The sequence below is a fragment of the Aspergillus vadensis genome (genome assembly GCF_003184925.1).
Source record: "Aspergillus vadensis CBS 113365 unplaced genomic scaffold BO88scaffold_16, whole genome shotgun sequence".
Taxonomy (NCBI): Eukaryota; Fungi; Ascomycota; class Eurotiomycetes; order Eurotiales; family Aspergillaceae; genus Aspergillus; species Aspergillus vadensis.
Genome location: NW_020292054.1, coordinates 351,109 through 366,433, shown reverse-complemented (window position 1 = coordinate 366,433; position 15,325 = coordinate 351,109). Strand labels below are relative to the sequence as shown.

General features: G+C 49.7%; 4 protein-coding genes across 4 annotated transcripts; 1 reads left to right on the top strand and 3 right to left on the bottom strand.

Annotated features, from left to right (window-relative positions):
• Positions 1-9: 9 nt before the first annotated feature.
• Positions 10-1,030, bottom strand: BO88DRAFT_343511 (oxidoreductase, short-chain dehydrogenase/reductase family; the record flags this gene model as incomplete). Its single annotated transcript, XM_025703189.1, has 4 exons — positions 10-218; positions 316-467; positions 528-728; positions 813-1,030. The coding sequence occupies 4 exons, from the start codon at positions 1,028-1,030 to the stop codon at positions 10-12; spliced, it is 780 nt and encodes a 259-aa protein (XP_025561410.1).
• An 825-nt stretch (positions 1,031-1,855) lies between these two features.
• Positions 1,856-3,784, top strand: BO88DRAFT_465372 (uncharacterized protein; the record flags this gene model as incomplete). The annotated part of the gene is made up of 2 exons (XM_025711400.1): positions 1,856-2,125; positions 2,196-3,784. 2 exons carry the CDS (start codon positions 1,856-1,858, stop codon positions 3,666-3,668), a joined length of 1,743 nt encoding a protein of 580 aa, XP_025561409.1. The 3' UTR covers positions 3,669-3,784.
• A 616-nt stretch (positions 3,785-4,400) lies between these two features.
• Positions 4,401-7,307, bottom strand: BO88DRAFT_489100 (ESCRT-0 subunit protein HSE1). The gene is made up of 8 exons (XM_025712671.1): positions 6,883-7,307; positions 6,752-6,801; positions 6,639-6,673; positions 6,500-6,575; positions 6,169-6,436; positions 5,505-6,119; positions 5,241-5,447; positions 4,401-5,194 (listed from the first exon to the last, which is right to left on the bottom strand). The coding sequence occupies exons 1-8, from the start codon at positions 6,920-6,922 to the stop codon at positions 4,590-4,592; spliced, it is 1,896 nt and encodes a 631-aa protein (XP_025561408.1). The 5' UTR covers positions 6,923-7,307; the 3' UTR covers positions 4,401-4,589.
• An 828-nt stretch (positions 7,308-8,135) lies between these two features.
• pakA (mitogen-activated protein kinase kinase kinase kinase STE20) lies at positions 8,136-11,257 on the bottom strand. The gene is made up of 4 exons (XM_025713110.1): positions 9,023-11,257; positions 8,870-8,969; positions 8,485-8,819; positions 8,136-8,432 (listed from the first exon to the last, which is right to left on the bottom strand). The coding sequence occupies exons 1-4, from the start codon at positions 10,997-10,999 to the stop codon at positions 8,328-8,330; spliced, it is 2,517 nt and encodes an 838-aa protein (XP_025561407.1). The 5' UTR covers positions 11,000-11,257; the 3' UTR covers positions 8,136-8,327.
• Between the last annotated feature and the right edge of the window lie 4,068 nt (positions 11,258-15,325).

The window sequence follows — 15,325 nt, the reverse complement described above, 5'->3', positions numbered from 1 at the left end:
ATCCATCATCTAATTATCCCCCAATAACATCCTCGCCAACTGCGTAGCCGCAGCCCTGCGCTTGTTCGCAATATCCAAGAACACATCCCTAGGCCCAATACCTCCCACGATGATTTCGTCCTTTCCTTCCACTAGACCCCGGAATGCCTCGTCCGTGAAATTCTCCAGGGGCATACCGACTTTACGGCCTTCTTCGCCCATGAAATCGTGAAGTTCAGCTGCAGTAATAGTTAGTCAGACAAGATTATATATTAGAACGAATAGATGAACAAAATAAGAGTGGAAGTACTATGAAATAGATATGGATGAACTCACATTGCACCGCCGGCGGCGACACCTCAATAACCTTTACTTCGGTCTTGCGCAGCTGATCCCGCAGACAGATAATGAAGGCGCCCAGGGCGGCTTTGGAGGAAGAGTATGCGGGCATCCAGGTTGCGGGGACGATGGCGATGTTGGATGTGGTGCTATACATGATGATCATTGATCAGTATAAATTTGTGGATGGAATATGGAAGGGCACGCACTAAATCAGGCTCGTATCTACACATTTCCTGGTAAGATACGGCAAAAAGGCATGCGTCAGCGCAACATAACTGGTAAAGTTGACGTGCATTTGCTTATAGAAGCTGGATAGGTCGAATTTCTCGGGGTCGGTCATGTCGGTGGGGAGCATGATGCCGGCGTTGAGGAAGATGCTGTCGATTGTGGGGGATTTGGTCATTATCCTATGGAAGATAGGTTGGTTAGTAGCCATTCTTGTATATAATCGTGGTTTGAATGTAGATAGAGTATCTGTAGTAGGCACTCACTCAGCAGCAAACCCAGGAATCCTATCCAAATCACTGATATCAAACTGCACCGCATTGGCCTTGTCTTCGCCGTACTCTTGCACGAACTCATCTAGGCGCTCTTTGCGTCGTCCGACAACTGTGACTTTGGCTCCGGATTGTACGAAGCGTGATGCGAGAGCTCGACCGATGCCGGCAGTGGCGCCGATGACGAGGATGTGCTTGTATGGGAAGGACATTGTGCTTTGGGTAGTTGCTCTGGATCGAGTTCGGTTGTATATGGATGGATTTGAGATGTTGAACTGCCTCGTCGTAGCTCTTATATACTTCAGTATATCGAGTAGTAGTGATTGGTAGGACCGGACAGCGGATTTAGTGGGCCGAAGCTTATGTTGTGTGGCTGTCGGCTTCCGAACTTAAAGCCGGGATGGACGGACTTCTTCTTCGGATTTCTGGATAGCGTCATCTGGAAGAGGTCGGAGATCGAGCATTAATTTGATTGGTAATGGAGATAGAGGACACTGTGAATTTAAGCTGTTAGTCTGGTTTGTGCATGATGTGCGCAAGGTGTGATCACTGCTACTGTCAACACCGTGGATTTGTATACAGATTTTCATACTTCAAGTAGCCCTACGCCGAGTCTCAGTTATAGGATGTTCATCCCAGCACACTTTACACTACTTAGGTCCTCTGCTTCACTAGAATCTTTGTAAAATGCTCAATCCCACACAGCTACTAACACAGCACATTACTCCAGTAGCCAAAACTCCTTTAAGAAAGTGTAGCCATCACGTGGCGTAGTGCCAGCAGCGTGAATAAAAAATCCACTGATGGCCCAGAAGAGGCAACGCGTCTCGCTTGTCAACGCGTTGTATACAACAGGTAGTGAGGGCCTTATCTTTCTCACACAAACACAGCATCTTCTACCTCTTCTTCATCTTCTTCTACAAGGTGAAATCGCTGATCATCTCATCTTTCATCTCATTTCTCATCACACTTTCTGCATACACTTCCATCATAATCTATCTCCCTATCCATCGTTGGCATACAGATAGTCAGTCATCATGGATAGTGCATTCCCTCAGCGTCCCTCCTTCGTGAAATACGGACCATACACCTACGATGACTATGGAGTCACCGTAGCCAGTATCCCCAGAGCCTCATCGTTGATCCTGGACACGCTCTTCCCCGTGAAACCGGTCACTGCACCCAGCAGACGGCCTGTGAAGCGTTGGATAGCTGCCCAGCTTCAGCATTTCGGCATCCCCTATGAGCCTTCTAATACTGTTTCTCAGCTGTTGGCTCTGCTTGAGAAAGAATACAGAGACGGACACGTAAACACTCCCCTCCCCTTTATCTTCATCCTCAATTCTTAAAAACAGAAGCTGACCAAAGACGAACCAGTGCAAGTATGACTCGCCTTCAGTCCTCCTCCTCGAGAAAACCTTGTACGACATGTACCAAGCCGTACAGGAGGACTACCAGCAGCAAAAGGCTGACTGGCGGGTGAAGAAGTTCGCTCGTCAAGTCACTCTCTCCGACGAAGCTCTGTTCGATCCTTCTCTCTTCATGGCCAAGTACTTCCTCAACAAGGAAGACGGAGTGCCCGACAAGAGCAAACAGACAAAGGCCATTGTCCTGCACAACGTGTACAACCAGCAGTTCGTGAGCATTGCTCTTTCCATCCCCGGTCTGAGCTTCCAGATCAGTCACCCGGCCACCGTCATCGGATGGGCAGACAGCTTCGAACAAGGCTTGGATGCAGGTTTCGCCAGTCTGGCAGACAACCACATCAAGGAATATGTGCCGACCTTCGAGGCAAACTTTGACCACTGCCGCTTCCTGAAGAAGTACTTCCTCTCGCTTGACTACCCCTTTGAGATGGGTGTCCCCGCTCATGACAGAACCCCGGAGCCCGTGCAGCTCATGCCACAGCTGTATTTCGACGTGCGCGAGAAACTCAGAAAAGCCGTGGCCAATATCAACGGTCTCTTGATCGCCACTACCCCGGGCCGCGGCGGTACCTGGACACTTCTGACCTGGAGCGAGCACGCCGAGAAACTCACCGGCGTAGTCGCCAAGATCCACGCCGCCGGTATGAACGAGAAGTTGTACGACGATACTATCATCGCTCAGGTGTGGCAGACCAAGCTCAGTCGCCACAACCTGTTCAGGCAGTGTGTGAACCCCAATAACATCACTCCATTGAGATTGGGCAATCTCCAAGGCCAATATGTCATCCGCTGCAACGTCATCGACCCCTGGGGCTACGAGGACTTCTCTCTCGACATCAACGCACCCCGTCGCAACGATTCCGCCGCACGCGCCACCTTCTCTCTCGGAAAACTGCAGGGAGTTATGATCCTCGCTCTGGACTGCGACAAAGTCGACCAGATGCGCAGAATGCTGGACAAGAAAGGCACTACTCAGCAACACACTCCCGAGTCCGATGATGATGATGACGATGATTGGGAGAAGGTTCCACGCCTGACCGTCCACCGATTCAGAAACGACAATGCAAAGTGGCGCGTCTACCTCCAGTACGCTGGTACCTGCAACGGCCTGAACCAGGTCGACGAACACAACGAGCAGGTCGGATACATTGACTTCAACGTCGACCCTGAGCGAAGCGACGATGATGAGAAAGCCGTGGGGTATGGTCTCGCCTACGGCCGCGGTTATATCGTCGGTCCGAAGTATATGACTTCGCGCAGGAGCGAGAAGGGTGAGATGCTCCCCATCGAGGTCTTCAAGTGGACTGGCGAAACCGTGAGAGTGGCGGGCCCCTGGAATGCGTTCAACTTCTGGGGTGGATTCGAGGCTCGCTTCAGAGTTTGTGAGAGAGCTATGACTATGACCAAGGGGTATGAGCTTTAGCTGCCTCTTCTATTCTCTCTCATTGTGATCGTGATGATATGGGATCCGGTTCGAGTTGAGTGTTTCTTACCTTGTTTTTCTTCTTTTGTGCGTTTAACCTGTTTTCGCTTTTTTCCTGTATTTCCCCGTTTGTTTGTTCTTTTATTGTGTATGCAAGTGTTTTTCCGTTGTTTTCCTTCAATGTTTGTGTGTTCTGTTCTGCTTTTATTATGGAAAGTTGTGGAAAAGAAAAGAAAAAGAAGTGAGCTGATGGATGGCGTCGGCGGTGTTTGAGTCTTGTTTCTTTCTTTCTTCTGTTTTTCTTCATTTTCATTTTTCATGTGCGAGTATACCCCGGGATGGAGTTACTTTTTCTTTCTTTTCTTCTTCTTAACGAATGTACGCGCCATGATGAAAAGCCTCGGTGTTGACTGAGAGTAAGGTGTATGATGAGATGGCTGATTTATTTTCTTTCAAACTAAAGGGATAAGATGAGATGGGATGAAAATTGATGGGGAAGAATAAAGAAAGAAAATTTCGAAATGTATGATAGGTATCTCAGAGATAATGTGTCACCGACTTTACTTACTTACTTGCTTAGTGACAAGTTAATGTAATTCATTGAATTGAGAAAAATTAATGCGTTTGCATTACCTGCCTGGTCGGATGTACGAGGTTCCGGTACTTTGTTGTCTTCATCTTCGTATGCGTTTCATATTGATCGCCTAGTAATTCTAGATTTGATTCAATGGAGGCAGCAGAAACTCGCGGATAGTAGCTAGCTCGCTAAGTATACCTACTATCAGGCCAAAGTAAATAGAGAAAAAGAAGCATACATCAAACCACACACCTCAATCAATGAAATGTGTAAAGGATATCAATTCAACAACATCTGCCTAAGACCACTAACTACTACATCATGCCTGAAAAGATGGTACAAAATCACCGGTAGAATGAGGCGGGGTTAGAAACGTCCGTTTGAGACGGGTTATACGCCTGGTATCCTCCTCCGGCGTTCAGAGCGGGATAAGGTGTTGGCGTTGTGGATGTACCTGGGACTGGCGGGGGCTGGTGCATAGGCGGCGGTTGGTGTGAAGGGTAAGGAGGCTGTGCTTGGTGTGCAGGGGGTCTGGAGGCGTCTTCAGGAGCGTAGCCTGAAGCAGGGTATTCCGGGTGCGGTTGTTGTTGCTGTTGCGGCTGCGGCTGCTGCTGTTGCTGTTGGAAGTGCTGCTGCACGGCGGCTGGGACCTGCACGGCGCCGGGGTATGGTGGTCTCTGGCTGGCGGGATGCTCAACCGGGGAATCGTAGACGGATGTGCCGAGTTCTTGGGGGTTCTCGTATGTGGATTCCGGACGGTGGTACACGGGCTGGTAGGACTCCGAGGAGGGCTGGCGCTGCTGCGGCGGCGGCGGCTGCTGCGGCTGCTGATACGGGGCGCCAGCAGGTGGTGTCTGACGGGGATCGGGCGATTGTGAAGTGGGAGGATATGCGTGCGCTTGGTCTGCGCTGTAGAATGCAGGCGCGTTGGCCGGAGGGGCTTGTGATTCTGCTACATGTTAGACAAGCTGCGAAGGTGTCCATGCGATACTCACCTTGAGGACGGGGACTGAAGTAGCGCTGGGGATCAGCCTGTGGCGGACCTTGAGGATATCCCACAGGAGCGGCACCAGGATAGCCGTATGGAGGTTGAGCCGGTCGGCCATACTGGGGTTGTGCTGGGTGTGCCATAGACGCCTCCAGCAGAGACTCGTAATCCCTCCGCGCCTTGATGAACTTTTCATTGAGCTGTGTGAACTCGTCTGCAAAGTGTTAGCGGGAAGGAAATGGAAGACATGAACATAGTGTCGAAATCTTACCCTTCTTCTGCGAGTACTTCCCAATGAGCTCGATTAGCTTGGGGCGAATGGCCAATGTGGAGTGATACAATGCCGTGATCTCCTCATTGTCCTGCACATTCAGCTCGGAGCTGCGAGTGCTCAGAAGGGTTAACAACTTCTCAACGTTCTTGATCTGGCCAAACACATCGGCTTCCATCTGGGCTTCCCGCTGCAACTCCTCCACCGTCGGGTCAGGAAGTTTCTCGACATAGTTAAGGGGGAAGATGCCGGTCTGGCCTCTCAAGGAACCCTTCCACCAATCCTTGTAAACAGACTCGAGGACAGCGATAACATCTCCCTTGCGGAACTGCAGTTCACCGGGCTCTGAAGGCTGAAAGTCGAACAGGGCTCTCACGCGCGAGACTGTGGCGGCAGAAGTACCCGAGGGGACGGCCTGGGACGTGGCAGCAGGTGTCTGGTTTTGTTGGACTGGAGCAGCACTGGAGCTGGCTTCGGGCTGTGGAGCAGGGGCAATGGTGGCCTTTTCTCTTATCGACAGTGCAAGGGCCATTTGCAGCTCCTCCTCTTCCTTTTGGCGATCTGAATCAGTGATTTCCCGCTTTCCGGGCTTCGACGGAGGCTGCAGGTTCGGGTCTAAGATAGTGAGCTTCTCCCCACTATTCATAACTGCTATAGATCTTACTCTGGGTCTTCAGTTTCATGTATGCTTGTTCCATGATTCCGAAATCTGGGTTACTGGCGAACATCTCCGTCCATTCCTGCATGCGTTCTAGGATCTTCGACTTGACCTGTTGATGGGTGTTCTGCTCGGTATAAGTGCGATGCTCCTCGTCGGTAAAAGTCCAACTCACTCTATCATTCGCTAGACGTAGCAGAGCATCGGTGAAGCTCCTAGACGCAAGCTCGCGATGAATCTTGGGACCGCAGTTCTGAGCGAGGGCGTTCGCCAACTATACTCGTATCAGTACATGTAAGCCCCCAAACTCGGACATGCCACAGTATCCAACACGAACCTCCAAAGTATAAAGTTGCACATTGGCGTTTCGGTGCGCAAGTCTCTTAATCATAGCGGCGACGGCATCTTTCGCTCTAGAAACAAATCCATTGTCAGAATGACGTGCACCGGAGAGGACAACCAACGGCGAAACATACCCTGACTCCTCGGCACCAACTTTATCGCAGACATCCTAAACACCAAGCATTCCAGTCAGACATATATCCTTCGGCCAGTGAACGGTAGGTCACTCGATCGTGGGATTGCGTACCAGGATGTATTCCCAGTTCTCGGAGGTCAGGTTCTCGTCGGTCGCCTTGGCTATACAAGATCGCTCGGATTAGCAACACGTATAGAATGGTAGGTGTGCACATGATGTAATACAGAAGGGCTATCTCATACCGACTGCATCGTCAAAGGCGTTTTGCTGTGCGCGAAACATCACGGGGTTATGTCTCCGAGCGCCCGGGACAATCACTGCGTCAACTCGAAGTATTCTTTCACGCGAACAGGTTCAGTTCAATACTGCTGTATGAAATACAGGACAAGATCTGGTGTGTTTAAAGAACTGTTCGAGTAATGCAAGTCCGGTTGTCCTTGTTGTAGGATCGATGGTTCACTGTTTCCAGGCCGCGAGATGACACCCGATGCGGGGGACACTGCGGTCAGCGGGAGCCGAAGTAAACGAGATCGGGATCAATTGAGGCGCTCGCGGGTCAAGATTCCTTAAGAAAGGGGGATTCCACCAGGACGGGTTATCGGGCCACAACGAAGGACAGGGAGGAGGAGATAGCAACTAGATAGTCAAGGGGAAAGGGAAAGACAGGCTGCCACCTGATGCTCAGCAGGTGATCGCGCCGACGGAGAGCAGCGCCTCTGACGCTGACTGGCCGCGCTACGCCCGATTAAGCGAGACCCGCCCCTTTCTGGACTAGTGGGGCACTGCCTTTATTTGAAGTTGGCAGGCAATGACGATATTCTATAATATTCTACTTTGTAGTTCCTACTGTGATAAGAATATACCCCGGGTAATTCCTGATGATTGATCGAAAGGTAATAAAAGTCACATCGTGGTCTTCACGATGAAAATAACAAAGAATATGAATCATGACCATCCCTCACACATAAGCAATAGCCCCATGGCACTTAAAGATCCCTCTATATCAATGTAACCGCTCAAATAATAATCGTCAACTCAAGAACAAGACAGACAAAAGCTCCACACTTTTGTTCTTTTTTTGTCATCAAAACAGTCGGGAAAATGCCTCATAAATCATCAAGAATATCGGTCGCTGGAAGAGATGGAGATGGGGAACAACCCAACAGCTGCAAGACATGTAACAATAAGATGGGGGCCGGTCACCACGCCGGCCACCGGCGCCCGTTCATTATATGAAGCTTCAAGCTTCCTCTTGAGCTTCGGCTCCATGGCAACAATAAGCACTCACAAACGACAATATTGACAATAGCTGGACGGATAGCCCCAGGAGATTGTACAGGCTTCTTCACTCGCTCAAAAGCCAACGTCGAAAGAAAGAATCTTGCAGAGAGAACTCGTCAAAAAGGAAGGATATTTCCGCAGGTGATAAGTGGCCAGCGACTCAAGATCAAGCCAGGCGAAGAAAAGGAAAGCGGATAGACAAATCATTATCCGGATGAGGTCATCGCCTTCTAGACATTCACAGGAGATGCGAAACCGCCAACACGAGAAGTTGCGAACAAGGGTCTGCCATATGCAATGCCAGCGTCTTTGTCCAGCAAATATGAAATATCAGGGGTAATGGGTATCTGAGAGAGAGAAGACAGAAGACATCGAAGTATATAGTAACAGTTCAAAGTGACGGCACTTAGGCGCCTCCCTTTTGAGCTTTTTCCTGGGCTCTGCTGGCCCGCGCAGCCTTGACAAGGGGCGAGAGATGGTTCAGGGGCGCGCAAAGAGACATGAAAGGATGCTGATCGAGCAGTCAGTAATGATTTATGATGGAATCTGTCGATGTGACATACCTTAAGCAAGTCATGCGCCGAAGCTCGCTTCTCAGGATCCACCTTCAGAGCAAGGTGCAGGAAATCACGGAAGACCGGCGACAAATTGTGCTCGTCTTTGATGGTAGGCGTGCCGTTGGTGGCGATCAAATACAGGGCCCTGAGGGGCGATTCCGTAAGATAAGGAGGCTCACCCTCGATCATCTCGATGGCCATGATACCCAGACTCCAGATATCAACCTTACGGCCATACTCCTTTCGAGTAACGACTTCAGGGGCCATCCAATACGGTGTACCGACCATGGTGTTTCGCTTATTGTGCGAGTCATTGATTTGGGCACAGAAACCGAAATCGGCTATATCACGTCAGAAAATGAACACTCGGGGCATCGCGAAGGCAGCTTACTTAGTTTAATATTTCCCTCCATTGAGAGAAGAATGTTGTCCGACTTGATATCACGGTGAATAACACCCTTCGAGTGAAGGTGCTGTAAACCACTCAAAGTCTAGTAGAGGTCAGTGAGATGAATCATAGATGCGACGATGCAGTAAACCTTACCTCTCTGCAGACAGCCGCAATTTGCCCCTCGCTCATAATGTTGAAAGTAACCACATCAGTCAAACTGCCACCCTCCATGTATTCCATCACTACCCAGAGGTCCAGACCATGGAGGTAACTGTCCAAAAAGTTGACAATATTCTTGTGCTTGCTGTCCTTCATAACCAGAATCTCATTGATGATCAGATCCTTCTTGGGTTGCAGGTCCAGGTTCATTTGCTTGATAGCAACACACTTGTTGGTGTTGTTCTCGTAGGCAGTGAAAACACCTCCAGACGCACCCTGGCCGATTTTGTTGAGATGGTGGTACAGTCTAGTAGGGTCCCCGGGCGTACAGATGGCAAGGAGTCGCGACCTGATATCCATCGCATTACTCTGGCGAGGTCGCTGTCGGGGGCGAGCTGCAGGAGCGGCGCGTGCAGCCTCGTCCACCGGGGAGACATGGTGGGGTGGGCTCTGGACCGGAGCTTGCTTCTGTTCCTGGCGAGTCGGCGGTTGTTGACGCTGACTGCGGCTCCGGTCGAGTTGGATAGTAGCAATCGCCTGCTGGGCCGCGGCCATGGCTTGCTCCTGCTTCTGCTGGTATTGAGCCGGCGTAGGCACATTGTGTGTCGGCCATGGTACGGGCGTACCATTGGCTCTGGAGTTCGACCTGCTCAACTGAGGCTTAGGTTCAGACTGCAAGGGCTCCGTTTCCGGGATGGGAGGCGTGTCGAACTGCGGAGGAGAATAGGCCTCCTGAGGTGGACGTGCGGGCGCAGCACTGTATGATCCCGCGGTTGGTGGCTGAGGTGCAGGCCGAGCCGGTGTGATATTGGCAGGGGTCGGAGGTTTTGGGGGTGCTCGATTGGGGACAAAGCCACCCACCGCTGGGGTTGCCGCCGAAGGCCCACGAGGAATAGGAGGCGGCGCACGTGGGTTTTCGAAGCTACCCTCATGGTTCTGTGGAAAGCGAGGACTCGTCGGAGGAGACGTCCGAGCTGAAGTAGGGCCATAGGACCCGGCACCGACAGCACTAGTCTGTCCTCCGGAGATGGGGCTGGACATCGACTGCGGTTGAGGATAAGCGTGGTCAAACTTGTGCCACACTTCGTCGTCGCCTTGAGCATTCTTCTCGTAGAACCTCATGATATCGACCATCGTCTGCGGGTGTTCCTCCTGCTCCTTTTTCGAGATACCGTTTTCCTGCAGCAGCCGTTGCCATTCCTTCGGGAGGCCAGTGAACTGACCGGTCTGATTGTCATAGCCAACGTGTGTAACGTGCACCGGGTTCTCTGGGGCGGAGATCTTGATGCCTCGGGGGGAGCCTAGCATGCTATTGACGAAGCTGGAGAAACTGCTCTTCTTGCTCCGGCCTCCGCCAAATGGACGCGAGCCCACACCACCTCCCCCCTCATCGGATAAACGTTTCGGATTCGCCGGGCGGTCATTGTCAGTATTCCTGTGCACGAATGTCTCCATCCGGTTCTGTAGAGCCGTGAAGCTGGCAGACTGTCTCAATCCTCGGGAGTCCGGGCTGGTGGCCGATCGGAGATTTGGGGGTTTTTGGGGGACGGTCTCGGTGGTGTTTTCTTGCAATGAACTGAGCATGCCCCGGCTGTCAAACGGGGGTCCGATCAATTCATCTGAGCTTTGCTCGGTGAGAGAGAAACGACCCGAGTGGGGAGGGCGGGCTTTGGAGGGGTTGTTGGTGTTCGAGAGGTATCCAGGTTGGTTGCCAGCGAGCACCGGAGACGGGCCGCCGCTATTCTGCTCGAGGGAGGATGAAGAAGATCCGTAAGCGTTGGATCTTGTCCGCGAGTGCTCACGACTCCCACCGGTGGAGGAACGGGGGTAGACGGGCGCTGAAGGGTGCCGCTTTAGTGACGTGTTGCTCTGCTGGCTTTTGAGGATGCGGGAGCTGAAACTCGGAGGATCCTTGTGAAGCTTGCTAGACGACCGTCGAAATTTTAGGGAAGAGAAACTATCGTGATTCATGACGTGCAAGATTTAGGGGGAGAGTGGGTTTTGGGGGGTGCGTGGAGGGACAGGTCGGCCGACTGGCAGCAGCAGCAGCAGCAGCGCAGCAGCACCAGCAGGGTTGAGCGACTGGCGGATGAATGGTTTGATTGGAGGGAGGGGGGGAAAGAAAGCCACCGGGTGAGGCGGTGCGCAATGCAGCAGTAGTCCCTACCGTCCGTTTCGACGATAGGGTGGACGAACAAGGCCACTAGGCGGGGATGGGGAGGGTGAGAGGGGGGGGGTAGGGATTGATGGTGTGGTGGTGATGCTGCACGGTCAGATCGATAGCCCCAACCGGGTGAGTATTGATGGATGAACGGAGGAATCGGAGATGTGAGAGAGGGACCCAGAATGCCTGAGCGACGCAAGGGAGGGCGCGAAAGTAGCAGCCGCGGACTACCGTCAACCAGTGGTTAGCACGTGGAGAGCCGCTGGATGGATCAGAACTGAGAAGACGGAGTTCGACCAACAGAGGCGGTGACTGGCTCTTCTGAGGGATAATTTTGGGGGGGTGACAGAATAAAAAGGAAAAATAAAATAAAATAAAATAAAAAAGAGTGGAAGGGGGGAATAATACTTGAGAGGGAAAATAATAAGGGAGAAAAAAAGCAAGACAGCAGATGAGAGGATGATGATTCACTGAGATGCAGGAAAAACTGCAGATAACCGACAGCTCAGCACACAGATCTGCGGCGCCAAAAAAGCAATAATGCAACAGTCACTGGGAAACCAACGATGATGGAGAAAGAAGTGGGAAAAGGCACGGAGAATTGCCATGGGGGTGTGGAAGAGAGGTGGTTACTAGTACGATGTACACTGTACAGTAAGTAGTGACTAGTAGGAGTAGTAGTATGGTAGTAAAGAGGAGGTGGGAGAAGGGAAGGACCCAGCCAGGTGCTTTTTAGTTTGGGAGATTTGGAACTGGGACTGCGACTGGGAACTTGGGAGGTCGAACCAGTGGCAGCAGTTCGACAACGGCCCGTCTTTGAGAGTCAGTCCGACAATTATTACACTGGGTACTACCATTAGAATAACGGGGCCCAGCCACTGAACTGACTTACTTGGCCTCACAGAGAGTGTGTGTGATGGGGACCATTTAATATCGTTTGGGCTTAGCAGTGAGTAATTTACAGTCAACCTGGTTTGGGTATGGTAAAGTCAGGACTTGAGCTGCAGTTATTGAGTACTGCTACTACTGGTCTACTACGTAAGTATACTCCCTACAAAAGGTATTAACTTACAGCAAGCATCTAGATACAGATTAGATACACTCGAAGTGACAAGAGGAAAGAGCGATAGAACTGGGAGGTTGTCAATCGGGCGGTCAACACAATCAATCCCAGTCAAATTACCAAAGCAAGCAAAAATCCCAGAAGAGAAATGTTTCGGGTGCCTATTTTCTGCCTTTCCGTTTTCCCCCAATTGTTCAACAATAATTATGACGAAAACCCCCAAGTTAATCGCTGTATGTAGATAGATAGATAATCACCAAGAATCTTCCAAACATTCCCTGATGGATTCGATTTACTGTAAGTACACAGGTTTAATTCTTCCGGGGATGGGGCTCATTGGAGGAGATTGTTCCCGTACTTTTTTGTTTGTGTTCCCCCCTCCTCCAACCCGAAGATGGAAATACTTTTCTGGCAGCTCAGCGCGCGTCCATCATCTGTCTCAGATACCGTAGGTCCGATTAGGCAAAGAGAAAAATTCTAGACACGTCCTTGACCCCAGTTTGCGTCCCGTTGGCGGGTGGATCGCGAACAGATACCTTTCCTTTCTCGGAAGGGTTGGTTCCACCGGTTTTCCGCTTTCCTTCTTCAATTCTCTTTCGACACCTCGGATATGAGACAGATTCCAAGGTGATGACCGAGTTCAGTAATATGAAAATATGGAGGGTGTACAGGTAATAGGAAGCAGAAAAATTAACGGAGGGAAATTCCACATTCCCCAGAGTGAGAATTAGGAGGAGAGACAAAAATAGTAGGAAATATCCTATTAGGGGGTTGACGTGGTCAATCAACACACGAACTGCTGTACACACAGTACTTCATTTACCTTAGTACTTACTTCACTTACTCGCTTTTTCACTGATGGAGACAGCCGGGTGTTTTCTCTGAGCAAGCCAAAAAGCAGCAGCAGCATCAGCACCAGCAAAACAGCAACTCTGGTTAGACACCTGGGAGGGCGGCCTTAGTGCCACGCTAGGCCGAGCGGGGCGGGCGAAGAAAAGACTAGGTTCCAACCGACTTGTGCCGCACCCAACCCTCTTCTTTTTTGTTCTTTTCCTTCTTCCATAATGGAATTAATGGGAATTAAATCCTCCCTCATTTTAATTATTCCATAACACGGTGGATACGTTTCCATGGTCCAGGGCAAGCCACCAATATTTAGCTTCATTATTGATCTGGAGTCCGTGTAGCGTCATCGCTTGCTTTCTCTTTTAGAGATTCGAAATCCGCTACAGTTGCCTCCTACGTACTATCTCCTCGTATCTTTCTTCTTTTCGCTTCCCGGAGCTAGTCTATCTATCGACTTATCTCTCTCTCTCCGTCTGAGTGGGATTAAGTAGTCGTAATCCAGAGCTGCGCTTGTAAATGAATACCCGGGTCAGAAAGCAACAGCAACAATTAACGATAATAAGTAAGAGAAAATAAGGGTCTGAAAGAAATCAAAACAATAACAAAAATAAAAGCTAGATCTACACTCGGACCTATCTACAAGTAGTAAGTACTTACTTAACAAGTGTACCTCTGGATATGAATTATGGAGTAACTTTCCAGCTGATCATCATGGATCAAGTTGCTTTCCCTTTTCATTTTTAGCCTCTGATGATCCCGTTGAAATCTCTGCAGGTACGGTGTAGTTTAGTTTCGTTCTATACATCAGCTCCTTCTTACCGCGGAAAGGCTTATTGTGTATCCCCCCTCAGACCCGGAACCGGATACGGAGAAGTACGGGAATTAGCCAAGGAGTTACTACTACTACTTGCTACTGACAGGCATTAACTATGATTATTCTCTGCTCTCCTCTCCTCAATCATGACATGACATGACATGACATGACACACACACACACACATACCCCTGCACCTGCACCTGCAGATGAATTGGGAGGATAGTAGTGACACATGTGTTTCCTGACTGTCTAGTCCTATCGCCCCTTAATTTGCGTGTTCGGATTGAATGGTAGGATCCGAATCTGATCTCATATCATCACAGTAGTAACCATGTAAAAGTAGTTAGTCTATGTGACTGGTAATCGTCACCACGAGCAGAGAACCCGGATGGATTTTAGTAGTTCTAGAAGAGCTCTCTCTTCTTTCACCAACCAAGTAATTTTGCACCGTAAGCATGCAATAACTAATCACCTACAGGACACAAAATGTGACATAATTGATTAACTGACAGAACGGATTCCATTCCTTCCTTCCATCATGATTCATCCATTGCAGCGGGGAGGATGAAGGAAGACGGAGTGACTCCGCACTTTGCATAACTACTAGTAGTACTTACAGTATGAATACGGGAAAAAAGAAAGGACTCTAGATAGATATATATCACTTTGACATATCATTTATTTATATATGAAACCTGGCATTTCTTGAATAAACAAATATACAATATATATTCTGCACATCCCAATTGAATAGTATACCCTAGAAAAATAGATAAATAAGATAAATGGTAGATTGATTGATTGAAGTGTGGATTTGATTGACCAGTCTACTCAAAAAAAACTGCTGCCATGGCGGGCGCGGGATCGGCAAAAAGCCCGTCATTTTCCGCTCCTCGGGATGAGTTCGAGGCCAAGTAGTTCTAGAACCTTGAGTCTTTTTTTACCTTTTTACCTTGGTATAATAATGAAACGCCCGTTCAAAAATGAAAAAAGTGGTCCCCCAAGGTCTTCATTAGAAGTTGCAGGTTTGTGAGAGTGTGTATGAGTGGTCTGATGTCATGGTGGTCCTTTGTGTGCGAGAATCGATCGAATCAGATGATAGTTGATTATGTTTTAGAAATTCATTCCCCGTCGTAGATGGTATTCATCACATCACATCTATTTACTGCGCCACCAGTATACTATACTATTTACTATCCTATTCTGCCATTTTTCGATCATTGTGTGGTGGTGTGTATGACTGCTCCATTCATCAATCAATGAATAGATCATTATTGAGGTTCACTGGTTTCACTTAAGTCAGTGGCATAGCCAGGTCTCCTACGCAGTACAGTGTCTAGGTAGTAAGTAGTCTGCTCAAGACCTCATGCTCAGCCATTGACACCATCAGATCCATCCAATGACTCG

What these genes read in the sequence shown, in the direction of transcription:
- BO88DRAFT_489100 (XM_025712671.1), bottom strand. Translation starts at nt 6,922, where the DNA reads ATGTTTCGCGCACAGCAAAACGCCTTTGACGATGCAGTCG. An exon ending in GTTGGTGCCGAGGAGTCAGG is followed by an intron (nt 6,576 to 6,638) that starts GTATGTTTCGCC and finishes ATTTGTTTCTAG; the next exon opens with AGCGAAAGATGCCGTCGCCG. An exon ending in GAAGTACTCGCAGAAGAAGG is followed by an intron (nt 5,448 to 5,504) that starts GTAAGATTTCGA and finishes AACACTTTGCAG; the next exon opens with ACGAGTTCACACAGCTCAAT.
- pakA (XM_025713110.1), bottom strand. Translation starts at nt 10,999, where the DNA reads ATGAATCACGATAGTTTCTCTTCCCTAAAATTTCGACGGTCGTCTAGC. An exon ending in GGAGGGAAATATTAAACTAA is followed by an intron (nt 8,820 to 8,869) that starts GTAAGCTGCCTT and finishes GACGTGATATAG; the next exon opens with CCGATTTCGGTTTCTGTGCC. An exon ending in CGGCGCATGACTTGCTTAAG is followed by an intron (nt 8,433 to 8,484) that starts GTATGTCACATC and finishes CTGCTCGATCAG; the next exon opens with CATCCTTTCATGTCTCTTTG.